The sequence below is a fragment of the Vipera ursinii genome (assembly GCF_947247035.1).
Source record: "Vipera ursinii genome assembly, chromosome: 12".
Lineage (NCBI taxonomy): Eukaryota > Metazoa > Chordata > Lepidosauria > Squamata > Viperidae > Vipera > Vipera ursinii.
In genome coordinates this window covers 3621556-3644442 of record NC_139525.1, presented here as the reverse complement: position 1 = coordinate 3644442, position 22887 = coordinate 3621556, and the positions used below count along the sequence as shown (strand labels likewise).

At 43.3% G+C, this 22887-nt stretch overlaps 1 protein-coding gene across 2 annotated transcripts in view; it reads right to left on the bottom strand.

The window, feature by feature from the left end:
• Nucleotides 1-348: 348 nt before the first annotated feature.
• The window catches only part of NRK (Nik related kinase), a 70031-nt gene continuing 47492 nt past the window's right edge, over nt 349-22887 (bottom strand). For both annotated transcript variants that reach the window (XM_083372217.1, XM_083372218.1), the window contains exons 21-31: nt 22457-22550; nt 20615-20776; nt 19824-19956; nt 18686-18844; nt 17025-17168; nt 15576-15710; nt 14340-14440; nt 13416-13565; nt 10896-11055; nt 5574-5713; nt 349-4820 (exon numbers count right to left, since the gene is read on the bottom strand). In XM_083372217.1, the coding sequence (XP_083228343.1) occupies nt 4737-4820; nt 5574-5713; nt 10896-11055; nt 13416-13565; nt 14340-14440; nt 15576-15710; nt 17025-17168; nt 18686-18844; nt 19824-19956; nt 20615-20776; nt 22457-22550 (1462 nt within the window). In that variant the 3' untranslated portion in view covers nt 349-4736. The remainder of the gene's footprint in view (nt 4821-5573; nt 5714-10895; nt 11056-13415; nt 13566-14339; nt 14441-15575; nt 15711-17024; nt 17169-18685; nt 18845-19823; nt 19957-20614; nt 20777-22456; nt 22551-22887) is intronic.

The window sequence follows — 22887 nt, the reverse complement described above, 5'->3', positions numbered from 1 at the left end:
GATCACCCTTAAAAGAATAAACAAAATACTAGGAACGAATACACTGAAGTCTCAAAAGGCTAAATGTTTATTTAAGTATTACCAATCGCTTTGAAATCTTTTCATTCTGCAGGCAATGCCCGCACGACAATTAATATAATCTAAAACATTGAGATGAATTCTTAAATATCAGCCTTCTCAATATATATCTCATGTACTTTCCACGCCTACCTAGAATTGCAATATTCCTCTTTTCCTTCATTTTGCTTTCTACTCACTTTCTCTTTCTTTGATCCACTAACCTTCTTTTATACTCTCTCCTCTTCGGTGGCATTTCATCTGCCTGATTATTTCTTGGAATGCTTGTGGTTTTGTTTTTTTTTCTATTATCTACTATTGATCTTGATTGTTTTTCACAGTGCTGCATTTTGTAATTAGACTGAACCAAAACAAAACTTCCTCTTAATTTAAGACTTGGATTCAACAAGCTTAGTAGCAAAATACACCATTTTTATCTGAGAGAGAAAAAGAGAAAAAAAAGAGAGAGACAGAGAGAGAAGGAAGGAAGGAAGGAAGGAAGGAAGGAAGGAAGGAAGGAAGGAAGGAAGGAAAGAAAGAGAGGGAGGGAGAGAAGGATGACTGCATTTAAAATTATGTCTTCCTTTTCCCATCAAAACATAAGATTCAATTTTTTTTAAAAAAAATCCTCGTCTCTCTTCATTCCTATAGTATCAAGAAAGTCTAGGATGATTCTTTTGTTTTAAAGATTAAATTATTTGACGGAACTCTTTTTGGGAAGAGATACTAGATTAAATTCCACCTGCTGAATTTATTTTCAAATGGTGGGAAAAGAACAGTTGCACTTTGCACCCCTATGTGTGCTTGCTCAGAAGTTGGTCCTCCTGCTTGTTCCAAGTTAAGGATGTTTAGGCATGCAGCCAGAACACCGACAACAGCTGCTGACAACCATCTGTGTCCCCAGCAGGTACACACACAACTTCTTCCTCGCTCTGTTTTTAAATGGAACCAGAAAAATCAACACCTCTTCCCTTCCTTTTTACTTGCCATGTATCAAGAGTCCCATCTTAACTGTCATACTAATTATTTACTAGGAGGAAGAAAGAGCTTCACTTTGTTATAGCTAACGGCTTCCGGAAAGTGAGCTTTGAGGAGTGATTCACAAAGTAGCTGTCAGGAAAAGAAAAATCCATTTGGGATGTGTTTTAAGTTTCAGAGATGTAATTCTCAGTTAGTCTCTTGTCACAGTAAAGGTACAAAATAGGTTTATTGTGATTTGCATGGAGGACTGCTCACTGGGTTTCTGGACATAGAAGTTTCCCTGGACTTATTTTGCTTTTTGCAAAAAAGATTAATCTTCTTCAACCGGTCCTGGTAGCTAGCAGGGAACCACTGCCCTACCACATCTGGAAAGCATCAGTTTGCAGAAGAGTGCAACCAAGCATGAGGAGACCAGGAAATACGTGAGTTGTGCAAAATGGAGCAACGTTATAAATAAGCCAATTTGAAAATAAGAAATTGCATCTCTGAGGGCCATTTTTGTTGTTGTTGTTAGCCAGGCTCTGCATTGAAATATTCCTCATTGGTCTGTGACAGTGTTTGTCAACCTTGACAACTTTAAGATGGATGGACTTTCAGAATTCCTCAGGCAGTCCTTTAGGTGTCTGGACTTCGACTCCCAGAATTCCCTAGCCAGAGCATACTGGTTCCTATACTCTCTACACTGGGATAACAGCAGCCCAGCTGCTATTGCAAGAGTTCAGTTAAATATATATTCTTCTGCATCTTTTTAAGTTAGAGACTTTCTTCATTTGATCCCCTTCCTGTCCAAGTCCACTCTTGCTTTTTGTCCAGATGCCTAAGGCAATTAATTAAGTAGATAGATAGATAGATAGATAGATAGATAGATAGATAGATAGATAGATAGATGCAACATTAGTTGTGAGAACAATCAACTCCAAGAAGCAATAGTATCCTTTCCAGCTGGACCATTTTTATGTCCAGAATCATCGGCTCCATTTTACCCCTGCTTATAACACATCCACTTCCTAACTATCACAACTGTATGACACAAAAGACATCGGTGAATCATGTCCTATGGCAAACCAGTGTTCTTTCTATGGCGCACACCGGTTACTTCAATAGGACACGGTGCGAGTGTCATAATCTTCCACCAATTTCAAAACGCAGCTAGTTCTCAACTTACGACAACGTCTGAGCCCCCAAATTCTGTTGCTAGGCAAGACAGTTAAGTGAGTTTTATATACCCCCTTTCCTCCCCTATTTCCCCACCATCTTCATTGTTCCTTCTGTTTTTGCATTTTATCTTTTGATAAAGACCATTAAAAGTACTTGAATCGAGATGGGGGTGATCAGGGCAAGCGGTGATGCCGAACAAAGGGAAAAAAATAAATAAATTGCACAACACCAGCCTGCCGAATGGACCGTGTGTCTTGGAATTAACAAAAGGCTAAAAAATCAAGTTATTTTCACCCCTGAAAAAGATGGCCAGGAGCTCCTGGATGCCCTAAGAAAGCTAAACAAACTTAAGAGAAGTCTTTCAAGAAATTGTTTTCCTGACAAAAGCCTCCCCCGCTCCCTAGCCAAGTCTTTTGTTTTGGGATAAACTCCCCAGATGGCTAGAAATTGGGAACACAATCTGATTGTGGCGGTGTTCCATTCCCAATTCTTTTCCAAAATACTATGTCTTTATAGGAGAGTAACGATTGGTTCCTCCTCTAACAGCCCTTATTCCATTGAACAGTAATTGCTTCTCCAGAGACTTGAAGAGAGATAGGATTCCCAGCCCCGTTCTCGAATATGCGTTTGATTGGAAATCTGAGGAACTGAATCCCACACCACATGCAAGGAAACACAACACTCGGGGGGAAAAAAATCTGATGGCAATTTCATGCTGGAATTTAATCCACTGCCTGCTTAAATCCTTCAGGCATCCCACCTTTCTCCCGTAGTCTTCAGGTATGTTTGCTTCTCTCTTGGATAATAAAAAATAATTTTGTAGAAAGTGTTCATCGCCTTAAAAAAAAAATAGTGCCTGGCATTTTCCCAAAGGGTTGTACAAACTTTAGTGGAGTCTTGCAAACCTGAGAAAAGAGTACAACCTGAATTGTAAACCCTGAGAATATAATATTGTGGTGGAACAACGCAGTGTGTCATTTAGAGATGTGTCCATCAATGAGATGTTACTGATATAAAATGCCTGTTTTCTTTTTTTTTTTAATCTTAGCTTCAAGAGAGAATTTCTCTGCAGTTAAGTCCCAATGAGGTTTGGAATGAGACAAATTGCTACGGTCAACTTACCACGGCCAAGTTACTGTGGCCAACTATAATAATAATAATAAAGTTGGAAGGGACCTTGGAGGTCATCTAGTCCAACCCTCTGCTCAGGCAGGAAACCCTATACCATTTCAGACAAATGGCTGTCCAGTCTCTTCTTACAAAACTCACCATGGCTAACTCACTACAGGACAATTCAACAATTCAATTTAATTATTTAAAATAATTTAAAAAATTATTTTAATTTTTGCCATTCACATTCAATTCTGTCCCTCCTCTTGCACCCTTTCTTTAATGACTCTGTTCCACCGTTTCTTTGATATTGGTGTAACCCTTGTTCTGCAGCAAGTTGCCCGTGGAGAATTGTCCCAGACCCGTGAGGATAATGGACATTGTGGTCATTTCAGATAGAGGTCCGCAGTCGCCTTTAGACCTCGTTTAGACCTCGTTTTGGAAGGGGTTGTTCCTATCATTACAATGGAAACAAATCACTTAAAATGGAAGTTCTCCGTTGAGATGCAAGAATTTAAAAAAAAAAATTGGAAGGGCCCGAATCCCAGGTGGGATGAGAATCCGTCTCGTTCAAATATTAGTGACCGCTTGAGCAAGTAAAGAAGAGCAGTGTCGTGCTCGAGAATATTTTTTTTCCATGGCTTAGAATATCCGTAGAAACCTGACGGAACAGCACACACACAAGAAGAGACCGTGCTTTGCAATAAACAATTGCAAAATCTGGTAGAAACCGGGGCCGTTGGTGTCCCCAAGGACACTTCTAGCCTCAAATTGCTGAGAACATAGACTTCCCATGGGAATTTGTCCCTCTAGATGCTGCTGGCTGAAAGGAATGAATGTTTCACAACGCTGTGAAATCTCCCGGCAAACAGAGATGTTACTTATGAGTTCGGAGAAGGAGGCAGATCCACACCTGGGAATACAAGCTTTTCAAAAACAGCCAAAGCCCACCAAACTAATTGAGGAATCCAAAGGTTTGTCTCCACCTCATTGCTAGGCGTGCTTGCGCAGAATACGCGTAGCTGGGCACACTGTTTCACCAAAACACCTTCCCCCTGAACACTGAACAAAACAACATTACAATCTTTGGGCAAAGCCCCCCACTCCACCCTTCCCCAGCTCTGTGCATACTTTGTAAGATGGGGAGCTTGGCTTCAACGGTGCAATTGTGCTGGGCACAACTGCCTTTTTTTAAACAAAAAAAAATAAACAAACAACGGGCTCTCCAGGATACCGAACAGCAAATTTCAAACAGCGGACAATACGTTTGCAAAAGTTGTACCATCCACAGCTGCAGGAGTGTGTGAGGATCGTGGCGTTTTCTTTTCCTTCTCATTGCAGGGATGAGGGGCCAACTTCTGAAATGAACTTAAGCTGCATTTGGCTCATAGAAACTGGGAAAGTCAAACATTCCTTCATTCCAAAGTGATTTACCAGTTGAACAGTATGTTTTGGCCCAGGGTCATAAAGTAAATTTGACTGCTGCCTCCAGACTGAACAGAGGCGAAAAATACCTTGAGGAGAGAGATAAGGAAAGTGTCACTCCAACTTTATATATTTATGTATTTATATATATTTATACAATGGCAAATCTAGACAGCACACTAAAAAGCAGAGACATCACCCTGCCAACAAAAGTGCGTATAGTCAAGGCGATGGTCTTCCCAGTTGCAATGTATGGCTGTGAAAGTTGGACCATAAGAAAGGCTGAGCGCCAAAGAATTGAGGCCTTTGAATTATGGTGCTGGAGAAGATTCCTGCGAGTCCCTTGGACTGCAAGGCGATCTAACCGGTCAGTCCTAGAGGAGATCAACCCTGACTGTTCTTTAGAAGGCCAGATCCTGAAGTTGAAACTCAAATACTTTGGCCACCTAATGAGAAGGAAGGACTCACTGGAGAAGAGCCTAATGCTGGGAAAGATTGAGGGCAATAGAAGAAGGGGACGACAGAGAATGAGGTGGCTGGATGGAGTCACTGAAGCAGTAGGCGTGAGCCTAAATGGACTCCAGAAGATGGTAGAGGTCAGGAAGGCCTGGAGGAACGTTGTCCATAAACACGAAGTCTGCTTTAATCCAACCCTCCCAACGTCGGCAGAAACTGTCATGTCGGGGGGAAATCTAGCCTTCTAACCAGGTTATAACCAGGTTCTTCAACCAGAAGAACGTCTTGTGTGCCTTCTGGAAGCGCAACTAAGAACACCGGATTCTTCTTCTGGTACAAGGGATGGATGGATTCCCTCCCGCCCCTTCCAACCTCTGCGCACGTACCTTGTCATTCCTTTCACACAGGAACTTCAGCTTTTGGGCTTTCTTGTGCATAAACACGCCTTCCAGACATCCCGTTTCCACAGCACGCAGCTCAATTGCTTTCTCGCCCCAACCCATCACCTGATTGGACTGAAGATAAGCTTTTAGGAAGAAAAAGAAAGAAAGAAAGAAACAGTTAATGGAGCTTTTTCTTAAAAAAAAAAAGTAAAAGAAACCCCACAAAAACAAACACAAGTGACAGAGAAAGGGCTGAATAAATGGTTGGCAATAGTTGGCAATAGTAATCCACCCCCAACTGCTACTATTTGTAGAAAAGGCTCCATCTGATAACAAGAAGAATTACAATCTGTGTGACCTGGGCTTTAGCTTGGACAGGATTGTCTTAATGCTCCTGGAGCCACATTGTGGGACTTTTTTAAAAAAATGCTGCTTGCAAGCCTTTTGCGGCGGGGGGGGGGGGTAGGTGGTGGAATGTAACTTAGATATGTGCTCAACTAGGTTGAAGGCCGATGTTCTTAATTCGTTGTGGCCTGTGACCCTGACGACACAGATAAATCTCCGGGTGGCCTTAATGGCTCTCTAAAAAGAATGCAAATGACCAGCGGTCTGCAAGGAGTGTAAATCCTTCCATTCCCCACCATCCAGTTAGAGCTGAAGAAGCTCCTGGGATGAGAAGCAAAAGGTCTTCAAAGGAAAAACACAGAGAGGCCAGTTGCTTCGTGGAAAAGCATCTTTGGGACAACCATGGTGTCTGGATCTCCAAAGAATGTGATGTTTTAATGCTTTCTACGGTTTTTAATGCTTTCTATGTTTTTTAATTGTTGTTTTGAAATTTTTAATGTTTTAAGGTGTAGATTTTTTTTTAATTGTAGAGGTTTAAATTGTATTTTTTTTTAAATTGTGGATGTTCTGATTTGTAAGCCACCCAGAATCATTTACTGAGATGGGTGGGTGCAAAAATCAAACAATCTACCAACTGCGGGTAACTCTGTGTCTCTGGTGGCAGAGAAGCCATAAGGTCCCAGACAGAACAAATTCCCATCTCTGACCAAAGGACCATTTCCAGGATTGGTTGAAGGCCCTGCGGAGATGGACATCTCCTGCCCTTCATTGTTTACAAGTGTTCCTGGTGTGTTTCACGCAAGGCTTTCCCTCCGAGCTAGTCAACCTTTCTCTCCCCTTTTCCATTTTTAAAAAGGAATCCAAAATACCTTTTGCACGTTTTAAGACAGACAGCAGTAAACACACTAAAGGGATGTCAGTGGAGAGTCTCAAACATCCAGGGCATGGTTGTTTCGCTTCTCATCCAAGAGGCTTCTTCAGTTCTAACGGTTTCTTGGATGAGAAGCAAAATGTTTCAAAGAAAATATCAAGAAAGTCCAGGTGCCTTTTGGGGAAAACCCCCCCCACCTTTGGGATACTAAGGGGACATTGCATAGACCAGGGGTCCCCAACCCCTGGTCCGTGGACCAGTACCGGGCCACGGCATGCCAGCAACCGGGCCACACAAACAGGCAAAGCCCCATCTGTGGGATGCAAGCAGCACACAAAGCCACGCACCGTCCGGTCCGCGGAAAAGCCTCTCTCCACAGAACCGGTCCCTGGTGCCCAAAAGGTTGGGGACCTCTGGCATAGGCAACACAAGGGCATACCATCACCGAGAGGGGTTCAACATCTGGCCCTCCAAAACTGTAGGCATGACCTCCCACAGCTCCTCTACATGTACACAAATTGTGACTGGAGGGGACACATAATTTATATGTGATTACACACTAATTGTGTCCGTTGTTTAAATTTTGGCTTTCTCCCGCCTCCACCGCCTGCACTGCCCACATTTGGCGAAGGGGTCCTTGACATGCCCTCCAAAGACTAGAGACAAGAGTTAAACCTTCCTTTGAAAGTTGTCTTAAGTATCCCCAGATCCCTCCGTAACATCCGAGAGGACAAATAAATCACCCTCAATGTTCAACACACCGTAGGTCCACTGGCTAATGCCAAAGTTAAATGTGATTTCCTTTATTGAAAATCCCATCTCCTCAGAGAAAGCTACACCTCCAGCAGGACGCATCAGGGGAGAGGCTAAGATCCTTACAAGCTTGAGATTCTTCTTGTTTTCCTTCTTTGCACCTGCCTCCTTTCTTTTTCCCCCTTTATTATCACAACCTTTTCAATCTGAAGCTCAAGGCCAGGGACGGTGTGCTTTATATTAACCGATAGACTGTACGGGGAAAGCTTTCCAGCTGACATAAGGAGAGAAACACTTTCATAAATAAAAGATCACATTTCCAGATGTGGACGGGCATCCAAAAATACGGACTGTTTGTTCCCACCAAGGCAAGTCGGAGCTTGCCCCAACTATTGCTCCATCACCAGGCTGCAGTCCCAGAGCTGCACCTTCCTATAAATAGATTATGGTGTCTGTTGCTTGGGCCCGATCTCCATGACGTAGCTGGCTGGGGGAAAAACTGAAGCCTACGGCGTGCTTCTCTACCCACCTGGTTTTTTTCCCCTTTTCTTCCTAGATCAGGGCATTGTTTTCCGCTTGATTGTTTGTCTGGTGTCTGTCCCTGCTTAACTGGGTGTTAGTTGCTGGAGTGGATGCGTTCTGGCTTTAAACAGGGAGCAAGCCCCACCCTCACTAACCCTGAAAAGGTTACCTAGTCAGGTAATGAAATGTCTGCAAGCCAATAACCAAGTTCAGAGACCACCAAGGTCTCCGCAGTTCAACCCTGAGTGACATAAATTATCTTCCATTAGAACAATTCTTGCAGCCATGCTCCTAATTCCATGGGTAATCCAAATCTAGATCAAGATATTGTTTTCTGCTTGATTGTTTGTCTGGTGTTAATCCCTGCTTCTCTGGGTTTGGGCTGCTGGAATGGGTGTGCTCTGGCCTTAAACAGGGAGCAAATCCCAATCTCTAGCACTGATGATGTTACCTAGTCAGGTAATGAAATGTTTTACTGGTTAGTTCCTACATCGAGGTATTGTTTTCTGCTTGATTGTTTGTCTAGTGTTAATCCCTGCTTCTCTGGATGTAGGATGCTGGATAGGATGTGTTCTGGCCTTAAACGGGGCAGGCCCCATCCTCACTAGCGCTGATGATGTTACCTAGTCAGGTAATGAAATGTCTGCAAGCAAACAACCATATTCAGAGATCACCATGGGCTCCACAGTTCAAATCTGAGCGACAGAGATTATCTTCCATTGGAAAATTGGTGCAGCCATGCTCCTAATTCCATGGGCAATCTAAGACTTTTGGGGGACCAGAAAAATATACCCTCTCATCCCAAAATTTCAAAGAAGGCACACAAGTGTTCTAAAAATCATGGTGTACCCTTATCCAAACTGACTGAAGCAAAAATAAAATAAAATAAAATAAAAAGGTCTATTTCTAATATTCCTGCCGTTTTGTTTTCAACGTATCGGCCTCTTGTCAAGAGAAACCCTGAAATTTCAGCTCTGCATCTTTTGAAGAATCAACCGCTTATGTTTGGTAGCTTCACCACTTTAATTTCCCTCCGGAGTTAAGTTTCTTTGTTCCAATTACTAGAACGACTCCACCAGTCTAGTGCCTTAAATTCTTAAAGAGCTCCCTATGTTTCATTTCTTGACCTATATTGATCATTTCATTCCTCCCTTCTCTCTTTGCTGGTTAAAATTTTGCAAATTGCTTTATTTTATTAGTAACGTTCATGACGCAGGAGCTGGTTGAAATCAGTGAAGAATTAGCTTCTTGAAACAGCGTGGCTTCGACTAGATACCTACTTGGGAAAATGTTTCCTCAAAAAAAGACCAAAAAAAACAACAACACAGAGCCCCCCCTTGAACCGCAAGCAATGTCTAGAGAAAAACAAAGATGACCCTTTTAGGGAAAAAAAGCTGTTCTTTCATCCTTGTCTTTCCCCCCCCCCCTAAAAATGTCTTTTTTATTTTCGCTCCACATTTATTACAATTCATCGATCGTCTGCACAAATCCATCTCTGTTGCTTCATCCTAGCTCTTCCTTTCAACCCTCAGATCTGTTTCTGAGAAATGGAGACATTTCTCTACTTTAATATAAAAAACAACAACAAATATTCTGCCTTTTCAGCTGTGCATAGGACCAAGATAGGGGGAAAAAAATCTACAGCATTCCAGGTTCCTTCCAGTATTATTATGGTGAGCTGTAACTGACTCTGCTTCCTCCAGGATATATTTTTAAAATTTCCAGACAGGTTCAGTACCAAAAACTAGGATTTTTCCCTTCTAACTCTCACCTGCTGATAGTTCTTTTATCTCTTGAGAACTCCACATCATGCAGCTAATGCTAGATTGTCAGATGAGAGAACCTGACATTATACAGTGTTAAATATTAATGTACCAGGGAAAACAACTGTCTTGACATGTGTTAATTAGACCATGCCGTTCTGATTCTTGATAATAATAATAATAAAAAATCATCGGGAAGGTGAAGTATTGTGACAATGGCAACACCAAAAAGGAAGTAAGTTGCCTTGCTCTACGAAGTAATAAGAGAAGGGAATATTTGTAGCTGGGGCTGAACTGTGGGGTCCTTGGTGCTCTCTGAGCTTGGTTGCTTTCTTGCAGACATTTCAATTACCCATCTAGGTAACATCTTCAGTGCTAAGTGAGTGTGATGTGTGCTCCCTATTTATATACATACAGTAGCTTGTCCTGCCAGCGTTAGCGGGATGTGTGGTTTTCTGCCTGGTAGTTCTGGGATTTAGGGAATTGTTTTCCATTTGACTGTTTGTCTGGTCTTAATCCCTGTTTATCTGGATGTTGGCTGCTGGAGAGACCGTGTTCTGGTCCTAAACAAAGAGCAAACGCCACTCCTTCTAACACTGAAGTTGTTACCTCACTGGGGAATGAAATGTCTACAAGAAAACAACCATGCTCAGAGAGCACCAAGGACCCCACAGTCCTCTTCCTCCTGCCCTTCTCTTCCTCTTGGCAAACCCTGCTTCCTTCAACCACGGAAGTTGTGTCAACTGCAAGAAAACAACCATATTCAGAGAGCAACAAGGACCTTGACCATCTTCCTCCTTCTCCACTCCTTTGCAAACTGCACTCCCTTCTAGTACTGATCATGCTCCCTAGCTGGGTGATGAAACATCTGCAAGAACACCACCGTGAACCAGGGACTTTGAAGGAACCAGAGTAAATGTGATTTGTTCCACTCCCATGTATGGTAGGTGCCCCAAACAAGCTTAGACGAGCAGCTGCAGAACCTCAGCACTTTTGCAATCAGTGACCCTGCCAGACATGCAGGTAGATGTGGTTTTAGTAGGTCTTCTACTTCCAATCCATTTTACATACCTACTGATGTGGGCATTTCCCCCCATTGCAAAATGTTTTCTTTGGAGAAGTGCCCATAAATATCCAGGTAGACTCCTTCATCTTCATAAGCCAGTAGAAGTTCCATCCCACTGGTGTTCCGGAGAATGATAATAGCATGCGGATGAATATTTCCCTGGATCTGGAATAATATTTTAGGAAGATTTACATCACGGAACAAGTTACAACTTAAGTAACTACAGTCCATCAATTTGGGTGTCATGACAAGAGCATTTAAAAGCCAACTAGCTTGGAGATCGGAGAAGCGAAAAAGATTTATCTCTTTGAAAATGTCAGTGTACTTTCTTCTCTGTTCAGAGCCGATAACAAAGGAAAAGACATTTCTTTCTTTTTTAATATCAAGTTTTAGCTGCTACCTGAGAAAAGGTGTTTCTTTTATCCCCCTTTAAATATCAAAGATCGCCTGTTCAGTACTTGCCTTTGAATTTGGGGAGTATCATGTTGTGAAAATAAATAAAACCCAGAGTAATTTGGATGTGGTAGGTAGGACATGCAGTAGCATTGTAAAAATGATTGTAAAGGGCACTTTAGCAGAGAAATTATCCTGTTAAAAATTCTTATGAGCATTACAGAATTATAGAAAACAGTCTAAAAATAGACACAGATAAAACACACACACACACACACAGGAGAAACACGTTGTGTTCAAAAATACCCAAACTAAACCTTCCTTGGCACACATTCCATCCAGATGCAGAGGAGCCTCCCAGTCCAGGCTATAAAATGTTGAAAGAGCTTTAAGCAATTTAGAATATATAACTTCTCAAATCCTTGTGGGCTGAGAGAGAGAGAGAGAGAAAGAGAGAGAGAGAGAGAGAAAGAAAGACAGAGAGAGAGAGAGAGAGAGAGGATTTGCAGCAGCATCCCTAAAATGAATGCTTTGCCGTTACAAAAAAAAACAGAAGGTAAAATTAATTCTGCCAACAACAACACCTCTACAAGAGACAGAAGCTCCTCAAAATCTAATTAAGTTAGGATGGATGGCTGCTACTAGTAGGGGTTTTTAACGCAAGGAACAAACCCAAAGCCCGTTAAAGACCGTCATGCAACTCTACTGCCAAGCAAATCTTGCAAATAAGGAAAAGCTCAAGGAACTTTTTACTCGCTGGACGTACTTGCCCACCCATGCGGTCTGGGATCACGGCTGCAACGATCCGCAACACCAGAATAGGTACCCAGAGTCGGAAAGCTATTTTAATATGCTGCCTTGGGTTGAGCTGCATGAGTAATGAATGCCCGGGAAGCAAGAAGCAAGAAGGTTAAAAAAAAAAAGAGAGAGAGACGGGTCCAGTCCATTGGTTTTCAAAGACGCTGGCTCGAAATTGAGAATTTCAGAAGAGAGATTCACGTCTGCAATCCTGACAGCTGCAGCTCAGAAGAAGGGCAGGAATCGTACTGCCATTCCTATATTCTTGAGGGAAGGTGTATTTTTAGTGTATTCCGTCTTAACGGTGACAAGCGAGCCGAAATAGGAATCGCAAGTCTCCTAGGGGAGACCCCCTATTGAGGGCAACTGACTGGGAGAGATTGTTCCTTGCGCAGATAATTAAATTGGGGGGTTTGCCGCCAAAGCCAAATCTTTTCTTTAAAAACATTATCCTTTTCATTGGCTGGTTTAGTTTTTATTCAGGCCATCCGATGGCCTCTTTCTTCTATCTTCGTATCCTGTCCTAAAACCAGCTTATTTTGTGTGTGCTTAAAGGGAATGGGTTTTTATTATTATTATTATATGTTTTTATTATTTTTATTTCTTCTACATTGTGTTTTTGTCTGTAAGCCACTGAGAGTCTCCGTAAGCAAATAGGCAGCTACATAAATTTTCTAAAATAAAATAAATAAATGATAAAAAAGTGTCTTCTACAGATGGTTTGCATTGGCTATAGCAATAGGACCTAAGACTTATATACTGCTTTACAGCCTTCTCTAAGCAGTTTACAGAGTCAGCCTATTGCCCCCCCCCCCAACAATCTGGGTCCTCATTTTACCGACCTTGGAAAGCTGAGTCAACCTTGAGCTGGTCAGGATCGAACTGCAAGCAGTGGGCAGAGTCAGCCTGCTAGGCTGCATTCTAACCTATGCACCACCACAGCCCAGGGGTGATCTCTTGACTTCATGTTCCTCCTTTCCAGAGGTGCAACGGAGGGAAGAAAAGAGCAGAGGTATCTTCAGTGCTTCACTAAGCTAATCATACCCATCCTTCTTGTGAACTGATAAGAAGGTCGTTAGTGTAAATAACTCAATAAAACCAAACGGATCCAAAAATCTCAGGAGGAACGTTCAAAATCAGCCAATCTCAGCCTGACGTCCTTCAAATGTGTTGACGTCCCAGCAAAGGTTAAGATAGAGAATTCTGGGAATTGAAGTCCACACATTGGGGTGGATGCCTTGGAGAGGGAAAATTGTCCTATGCAATGACGACACCATCCTCAATCGAGATGGCTAGTTATAGCTGAAGCGCTACACCACCATCTAGATACTCACATGTGTCGGCAAATAGAGGTCATACACCGAGCCAGAGTCCACGTCAATGGCATGAAACCCCACTGCTGACCCATAGATAACTTTCAGCCGCTGGCCATTCTCCACAGTCAAGTCCACCAAGAGTGGTTTTTGAAGAAGCGAGGTGAAGGACTGCACAAAAGAGAGATAGACACATTTGGCTTTATTATTGGGGTACCAATTACATGCAGTTATGAACTTGGGTCTGAGCAGATCACATGATCATGAATATCCAACTGAGGGACTCAAACGGGCAAGATGGTGGGCATGCCATTGTGCGTGTGGCATTGATGCGTGTGGTGGTGACCCCCGCACCTGCCATCTTGCTGATCTTGACACCTCTAGAAGTGATTCAAACTATCTGCCAATGCATGTTCCAACTTTCTTATGAAGTAGACACAATAAAATTAAAGTCAGGGTTGGTATAGGTAGAAAGACAGATACAGGCTGAAAAGTCAGGCACAAAGGATCAGGACCATTGCAGCACAAAAGACGTTTTCAAGCCTGCACACAAGAATCTAGTCAAATAATGGTCAGTCCTAAATTGGCACCAGATAAGGGTGAATAGAATTTCAAGGAAGGCTGGCCTTGGGACATTTGTGGCAAAGTAAGGATTCTAAGCTAATGACACATTTAATGCCACCCTGCCTAGCTTTGCCCACCGTTTTCCTACATGAAAAGCAAATCACTTAAGAGTTTTGTTAAACCTGTAGCCTAGATTTACAACAGATTCGCATTACTTTCCTATCACAACTGCCCCTCACCCACCCACCCACAAATCTGAGGAAGTGAAATGGGTTGAAAAATCCTTTCACTTCATTTCCTTAGCCTCCATGACAAACCAAATGTTCCCAGGACCCTCACCAAGAAGGCACTAATTGAATCGACTGAAGTTCTACCGTTTACCTTAAAAGCCATAAATTTATGATACGGCTTGGGAGCCCAAGCGTAGACTTCAACTGAATTCTTCACGGCAATCACCAGAAACTTGATCCTCTCGTATTTCACTAGAAAGCAATCATTTCTTTCTTTAATTGGCTAGGCACAAAGATTGAGAGAGCATTCTAAATCACTGTTTAAACAGCTAGAGCGTGCAGCCGAATGTAACAAGATTTTGATCTAGTGTCAATGCAATGGGATTTGATCTACGGTGCCATACACACTTGAGGGTCATGCAAAAGACCTTGGTCGGTTTACATGACTGCTTATCCTAGGATTCCTAGCTCCTAGATCTACCACAGTTCCTGATTTACATATTTATTCAGGAATAATTCAAAGCTGGAATGAGCTGACAGTAATCAAGCCCCAGCAGAATCATTATGTAATGACTTATGTTAAAAACAGAGCATCGATGATAATATAAATCTTGGGGAAAAAATTATCTCCACAGCCCGCGTCTCATTCTACAGATTGTATGCAAATATCCTGCCTGAGCACACTGGATATAGATGTAAGATATATCCGGGAATTCTACGTTGTACAAACAAGGGTGGCATTAACCTCCAAATCTAGATTGTGCCAATAAATAAACAGATTGGTTTCTGTCATATATTTCTGTCGTGAAATTGCTTCTGTGTATTTTCCCCGCACTTCACATGCCCATAATTATCCAGTGCATCTAAGAGACAGGCTGGTCAGCAATGTTCGACGCGGACATTCATGAGTCTGTTCCTCAAGGCTCTTCCAAATGGATGCCCCCCAGATGTGCTAGAGTTGAGTCTCCATAACCTCCAGATGTGCTGTCTGAAGATGACGGAAGCCGGTTCAACTCTTTCCAGAGTCTCAACATCTTTTTTTTTTTTATAATCTGGTGACCAAAACTGGATGCATTTATTCCAAGTGTGGCTTCACCAAGGCATTATAAAGGGGAATTAACACTTCAGATGATTTTGATTCTATCCCTCCGTTAAAGTGGTGGTGGGTTTTTTTTGTTTTTTGATGCACCTTTTTAAAATGTTTTCTGTGTTTGGTCCTCCCCCCCCTTTTCTGTCTTCTTTAGGATTCTTTTTCTTGGGGGGGGAGGGGTTGTATTTCGTATTTTAACCTTGTCTTGAATAAAATAATAATTTTTTTAAAAAGACAGGATGACCCTCATATTTTAAACAGTATTCGGTCCCCTTGGAGGAAAAGGAAGACCCTCACCGACTTTGTAGTGGACACAGCCTTCTAAGTCGCCCACTGACACCCAGCCTTGTCGTTTCTCCACCTCCGGATCATTCCGCAAGATCTTGTTTCGTAGCCAAGACAAATAATATACCCGTAGCTTATTCTTTTTGCCTGCGTGGGTTGGAACAGAAGCAAAAAAAAAAAAAAAAGGAGCATGTTAAAATTTAACTACAACAAAAGTTGGAAGGGACCTTAGAGGTCATCTAGTCCAACCCGCTGCTCAGGCAGGAAACCCTATACCATTTCAGACAAATGGCTGTCCAGTCTTCTGAAGACAATTATATCGCTGTCACAGTTATGCTAAGCTGGATCATAGAATTATAGGGCTGAAAGGGACCTTGGAGATCTTCCAGACCTGCCCTCTGCTCAAAGCAGGAATCCTTATATAGGAAGTTCTTGACTTTCAACAGTTCATTTAGCGACCGTTCAAAGTTGACAACGGCACTGGAAAAAGTGACTTTTGACTGTTTTTCACAGTTACGACCTTTCTAGCATCCCCAGGATCACGCGATCAACATTCAGATAGGTTCGTATTTATGACTGCCGCTGTGCCCCAAGGTCGCGTGATCCCCTTTTGCGACCTTCTGCCAAGCAAAGTCAATGGGGGAAGCAAGATTCGCTTAACGACCAGGTTACTAACTTATCAACCGCAGTGGCTCACTTAACAACTGAGGCAAGATGGGTGGTAAAATGGCGCAAAACCCACTTAACAAACGTCTCACTTAGCAACAGAAATTTTGGGCTCACTTGTGGTTGTGAGTCAAGGACTAACTGTAACCATCCCGGACAAATGGCTCTCCAATCTTTTCTTGGAAGCCTCCAGCGATGGAGCATCCACAACTCCATTGATTAATTGTCCTCACTGTCAGGAAATTCCTCCTTACTTTCAGGTTGTATCTCCCTCTGATGATCTTCCACCTATTGTTTCTTGCCCTGCCCTCAGGTGTTTTGGAGCAGGGGTCCCCAACCCCCAGTCTGTGGACCGGTACTGGGCTGCAGCTTGCCAGCAACGGTCCGCACAAACAAGCAAAGCCCCATCTGCGGGATGCAGGCAGCACACAAAACCACGCACCTTCCGGTCCGTGGAAAAACCTCTCTCCACGGATCCGGTGGTCCCTGGTGCCCAAAAGGTTGGGGTCCTCTGCTTTGGAGAAGAATTTGACACCTTTTTCCCTGTGACAGCCCTTCAAATATTGGAAGGCTGCTATCAGGTCTCTCCCAGCCTTCTCTTCGTTAGACTAGTCATACATAACTAGTTCCCTTAGCCGTTCATGGCACAATTTAGTCTTCAGATCCCCTGATCCTCTTTGTAAAGTTTGGCAAGAGCTGGTGACATTTTATCATTCAGTGGGTGGTCTAATCCTCCCCCTCTCTCTTTGCTTGGTATTGAATGTTAGGTCAGACGTTTTTAGACAGCAAACAAACCTGAGATGGTAATCAGCACATTCAGTCCTTCCAACACGTCCATCTGTTGAAAACGTCTCCTGCTGATCAAGGAGTAAACTCGACCTTGTCCACTCCGGTCCAGAAGCCACAGCCCATTTTCGGACCCAACCAGTAAATTCACCCCTGTTGACATGCAAAGAACATAGTATGAACTGACAAGCAGATCTTTGGAATGGCTGGGTCAGCTCACTGTAGGAAATCTTCGTTGTGTTTCAACCATGGTTTTAGTTAAAGAAAACAACGTGGAAAAATCGGAGTTGCCAGCAACTTTTTAGACCAAAGAAAATGCTGATGGATTGAAGACCAACAGAACCACAGAGTGGGAAGGGGCCTTGGAGGTCTTCTAGTCCAACCTCCTGTTCAGGCAGGAGACTCTATACCATTTCAGACAAATGGTTGTCCAATCTCTTCTTAAAAACCTCCCGTGTTGGAGCACCCACAACGTCTGGAGGCAGGTTGTTCCACTGATCCAAGCAGACAGCTGAAAGACTGAGGTTTCCCTTAGGTTGGGCCATGTTGATACGGTTGATAAGGAAAGTTGTGATGGAAAGAATAATAAAAAAACCCCCGGAAGAATTGAGTACTGTGGGGCAGGATGTAGAGGCAAAGGAAGCTCCAAGCAAGAGGCTGATAAGAACATAGCATTCTCCACCTCAGCACATGCAAATCATCACCAGCTTTGCTATGCTGTTCTGTTCTTAATTTAAAAACTTGGCCTCTTCCAAACATACATCAAATGAAACCCAGAGAGCTGTAAAGTGTAAATTTACATTTCCTGGGATAATTTCTTCCTGGCACTTTCATTCATTTATTTTGTTTCTCATTTAAAGACTTAAGTCAAAGCAGAAGGGCATGGGCAAAAAAATATTTTGCCGGCTTTGTGAAGCCTGTCGCTTGATGTCAGAAAGATGGAAAATGAAAGCCGGTGGAGAGCCACAAAAATGTATGCTGAAACAACTAAGAGTGGAGTCCCGCATTTAATATATTGAACTTTGAAGTAGGAACCTATGGTGACCGTTAGCTGATGCCCTTAGGACATTCCCAAACTGAGGGAAGGAGATGTATCTAGAAGGACACCTTGAGAGAAGAGGCCAGGAAGAAGACATAGTTCCAGACCTCCTTCACCACTCTCAATTTCTCCACCAGCTGAAGAGAGGTCCAGATTGTTGTTTACAATGGATGCACAAGACCTTTCATGTCTTAGTTTTACATGGGGAAAAGAAGCAAGGATTCTGTAGAGCAAAATCTTGTTGAGGTTCAAGGAAGATGTAAGCCAGTAAATGCATCATTTACCTAGTGCAATGACTTCTCCCCATGATCTTAGTGCTCAAGAATAGTTCCTGGACTGAGCGGCCATCTCTTCTATCACCCTAGCATTCAAGGACTGTGTCCAGATTATTATACTAAGCCACAGCTTAATCACAGTTTGCTGAGTAGAGCACAATGCCTGGATCCATCCACAATCAAACCACAGATAACTCAACATGCTAAGGCAAAACCAAAGCAGGCTGACCAGACATGAGGCAACTGGGGCACATGTGAGCTTTACATTCAAAAATGTGTGACCTACATCAGCTGAAAGGGCAAAGAACTGGCCCTGATTGCTAGCATCTGTCTCTGCTTCAAACCAGGTTACTCACCCCACAGGGCAGAACACAAGATCTCGGAATTGAACTTCTTTTTATATTTGCGGATTTCAGGGCTGTCGCTCTGTGGCCTGATGTTGGTAGGGTTCACGTTGACCACAGAGCCTTTTCTTGTATTTTGCCGCCTGGGGGGATCCATTGTCACATCGGAGGCTGGGAGGAAAAGCAGAGGAGACTTGTGAACGTAGCTGTTGGGCCTGAGCATCTAAAGGTCCATGACATCTACATTCTACTTTCTAATAATAGTGGGATTGGTTATGATGATGGTTATAAGACATGGTGGAGAAGCAGGGAGAGGAACGGAAGAGAGATAGACGTCAGCAATCAAGAGATAGAAGATGACTCTGTTGGCAGCTACCTCATAGGTGACACTTGAGTTCATGTCACCAGAAATCCAAGAAGAAGCATTTCAAATAATTCAAAGAGACCCTGATTAAATATTTCCCTATGAATCAGACTGGGGAATTCTTATTGCCAATAGAAAAGAATATTCGTAGCTCAGGGTTGAACTGTGCGGCCTTTGGTGCTTTCTGAGTCTGTTTTCTTGCAGAGTTTTCATGACCTAACTAGGTAACACCATCAGTGCTAGAAGGAGTGGAGTTTTCTCCCTGTTTAAACCAGAATACATCCTCTCCAGCAGCTAATACCCAGATAAGCAGGGATTAACCCCAGACAAATAATCAAGCAGAAAAACAGTATCCTAATCTAGGAACTACCAAGGAGAAAAACAGCTGGACAGGGAAGACCACCATAGGAAAGCAAACCCCACTCCCTTCTAGCACTGATGATGTTACCTAATTTGGTAATGAAACGTCTGCAGGAAAACAGCCAAGCTCAGAGAGCACCAAGGACCCCATAATTCTTATTACAGATTCCATGTTCTGCATTTACTGCAGAATAGCGCTGGCTCTACTGATATTAGGGCAGTTCTTCTTGGTCTTGCCCACCCTACCTGGGGCTTGACATTGATGGTCTGTTCAACCAACTCTGAAGATTCCAGGGACCGTCTTGACATTCTTTGCATAGAAGCCATACATTGTACCCCTCGGCTTTCGACCTCATCCTGGATGCCAGAAATTATCATTCCCACCCACTTAGTAAAAGAGGCAAGGATGACCTTGTCTATACTTACGGGAACCACAGTTTGGTCCAGCTGGACTGGAAGGAGGTGAGATTTGGAGAAGTCTAGGATCGATGAAGGAGGTAAAAGATGATGTAGAGGAGGAACTGTTTTTGGAAGGGGTACTGTCAGTATTCAGTGCCTGCTGTAAAAATAAGAATCAAAAATAAATTAAGGATCTACCTTCAACTGTTTGCAACCGGTGGGCTGGATATGATGAAGCGAATAGTCAACTTTGTGAGATCTCACATACTTTGTGTTTGATTCCTTGGGGTGCAGCCCTGAAATAGAACTGCTGCTTTTGCTGCTAGGAGAGAGAGCTCAGCAACTGGAGTCAATCCAGCCAAGGTCCCTCAAAACCCAACAGGGCGACGTAAGAAAGGGACGTGATGACCATGAGCCAAAATCACCAGTGATAGTCTACATGGGAGCATGATAGAAGAGATTTACACCCCATCACTTTCTACCTTTAAATACAAAAAGTGGATGTGGATAATGGACTTAGGCGAGGGGAAGGAGCAGGGGGTAGATCTGATCCACCTACAGGAAATATCCAAAGCGAAACATCTCCTTCGGCTTCCCGTGGATCGAATCTCTCACCAATGGTAACTCAGATGCATCACATCTTAGGGCCCATCTTGACTTGTTGCTTTTGCAGAGCCACGCAACCATTGAACAATTTGCCACTCATTTCCCTTTCAACCTCTTCCCCATCATGCACAGAGGATGCGTTCCCCGTTTGCCCGTTTTAAAAATCCAGACTTTGAAGTTTAACACTTGTTACTGGTTTAAGGAGCTCTGACCTGGTTAGCCGGAGGATTGTTCTGAAGTTCTTGAGCGGAAGTTTTCTGTTGGTTTGCTGAGATCTGGCTCTGTTGGAGGAGGTCGGGCAGCAGATAATTTTGGCTGTTCATGTTCCAGAGTTCTTCACGAGCGCCACCGCCACGTGTTCCTGCAGCATTGTCCTGCACCAAAGAACACACTGAACACCTAAGTTGCAACCAGGGTTAAGGAAGCGTCTTGTGCCCCTCTGCTCTCCACTTTTCTTTCTTCCCGTTTGTAGCAGCACTTAGGGAAACAAATTTGGGCAACTGGTCCAAATCTCTGTCCTACCTCAAAGCTAATGGAGATCAGATAATGGAAGGAAAGTCAACACTCTGTGGGTGAGGGGAATGGAAAACAGTAATAGGGTGAGGCCATTGTTAAGTGAGTTTGGCCCCATTTTACGACCTTTCCAGAGTTGTGAGCGAATCCGGCTTCCCCCTTCACTTTGTTTGTTAGAAGGTCGCAAAACAGGATCACCTCACCCCGGGACACGGTTGTAAAGAGGAGTCAGTTGCCGAGCGTCCGAATTTTGATCCCGTGGGGATGCGGCGAGGGCCGTATGTGGGGAAAATGGTCACAACAGCTATGCAATCTCTTTAACAACTGCAGCAATTCGCTTAACAACCATGGCCCAAAAAAAGGTCATAAAATCAGGCGCAACTCACTTAATAAACTGCCTTGCTCAGCGGTGGAAATTGTGTGGCCTTCCTTGTGGTTGTTAAGTCGAATACAAGCAACAAAGTTCCCCAAAGTTTTTTTTCTTCAAATCTGGGAGGTTTTAAACGGGCTAAAGAAGTTTTAATGAAGCCCTGATCTCCCAAGCATTTAATCTGACTTCATAACTTTTCCTAATCCCTTTGTTTTTAATCTGATTATTCTAATTCCCATAAGCCAAAGGAAAAGATCTGGCTAACGTGGAGATTTCGTGTGCTTGTTTGGACCAGGAGTCCCGAGGGAACTGAATCCGAAAAACACGGATAGAGGTCCCTGTCCTTTTTAAAGACCTTCCCCCCCCTCCCTATATCTTCCCATTTCTTTCAAAAGACTTTAGGACCATTAGTTTGGTTTAGTGACTGTTAACAACCACACTGAAAAAAGCGACTTATGATCATTTTTCACTCTTACAAACACTGCGACATCCCCCGTGGTCGCAGGATCAAAATTTGGATGTTTGGGCAACTGACTCATATTTATGACGGTCGCAGTGTCCCGGGGGTCACGTGATCCCCTTTTGGCAACCTTCTGACGAGCAAAGCCAATGGGGAAACCAGATTCACTGAACAACCTGCCTCCAGAACTTGTGAATGCTCCAACACTGGAAGTTTTTAAGAGACTGGACAGCCATTTGTCTGAAATGGTAAAGGGTTTCCTGCCTGAGCAGGGGGGTTGGACTAGATGACCTCCAAGGTCCCTTCCAACTTTATTGTTGTTGTTGTTGTTATGTTACTGACTGAACTGCAGTGATTCCCTTAATCACTGTGGCCAGGAAGGTCGCATAAAATGGGGCAAAACTTAGGGTTAGGGTTGTCTCACTTAGTAACAAAATTTTGGGGTCAACTCTATTGACAGAGGGCTGCATTGGAAATGAGGGATATCATAAATTAAATTATCCCGAGCTACTACAGGTTTCTTCTTTCTCTCTCAAAGACCAGAAAAGGGAATTTCACACAACATGGGGTAATTTCCATGACCAAGATACTTTAAAAAAAAAGGGGGGGGGATGTGAAGCTAAGTTGCAAACAGGGCAGAAGAGAATGTGACTCCTCTATTTTATTTTATTTTTACCCATCCACTAGTTTCCTTTCGCAAAAGAAGATTACCTTGCGATCTGCTACAAGGCAGGGAGAGTTCAGTTCGATCCCGTCAGCAATTCCTGCCCTTGGGAAGCCGGTCACTCCGTTGCCGAGCGGTTGCCTAGTAACAAATGCCAATTAGTGCAGGAGGAGGAAGAGGAGGAGGAGGAGGAGAGGAAAATAAATGCATTTTTAAGACCCTCCAAGAAGGACGCAAAAGGAAAAGTAACACACGCAGCAACACACACACACACGCACCCACACGCATTAAAAATAAAAACACGAAGAAACAACAGCCTCCAAGACCAAACCCTTTAATATCATCTCTCATCTGCATCCAGAAGTGGGCAAACCTACCCAATCTTCCCCAAGAAACCTTCCAGGGCTGATCAACTACAACACCCCAACTCTTTCAGGAAGGATAACCAATAACATTCAATGTTAGTGCCCATACGTCG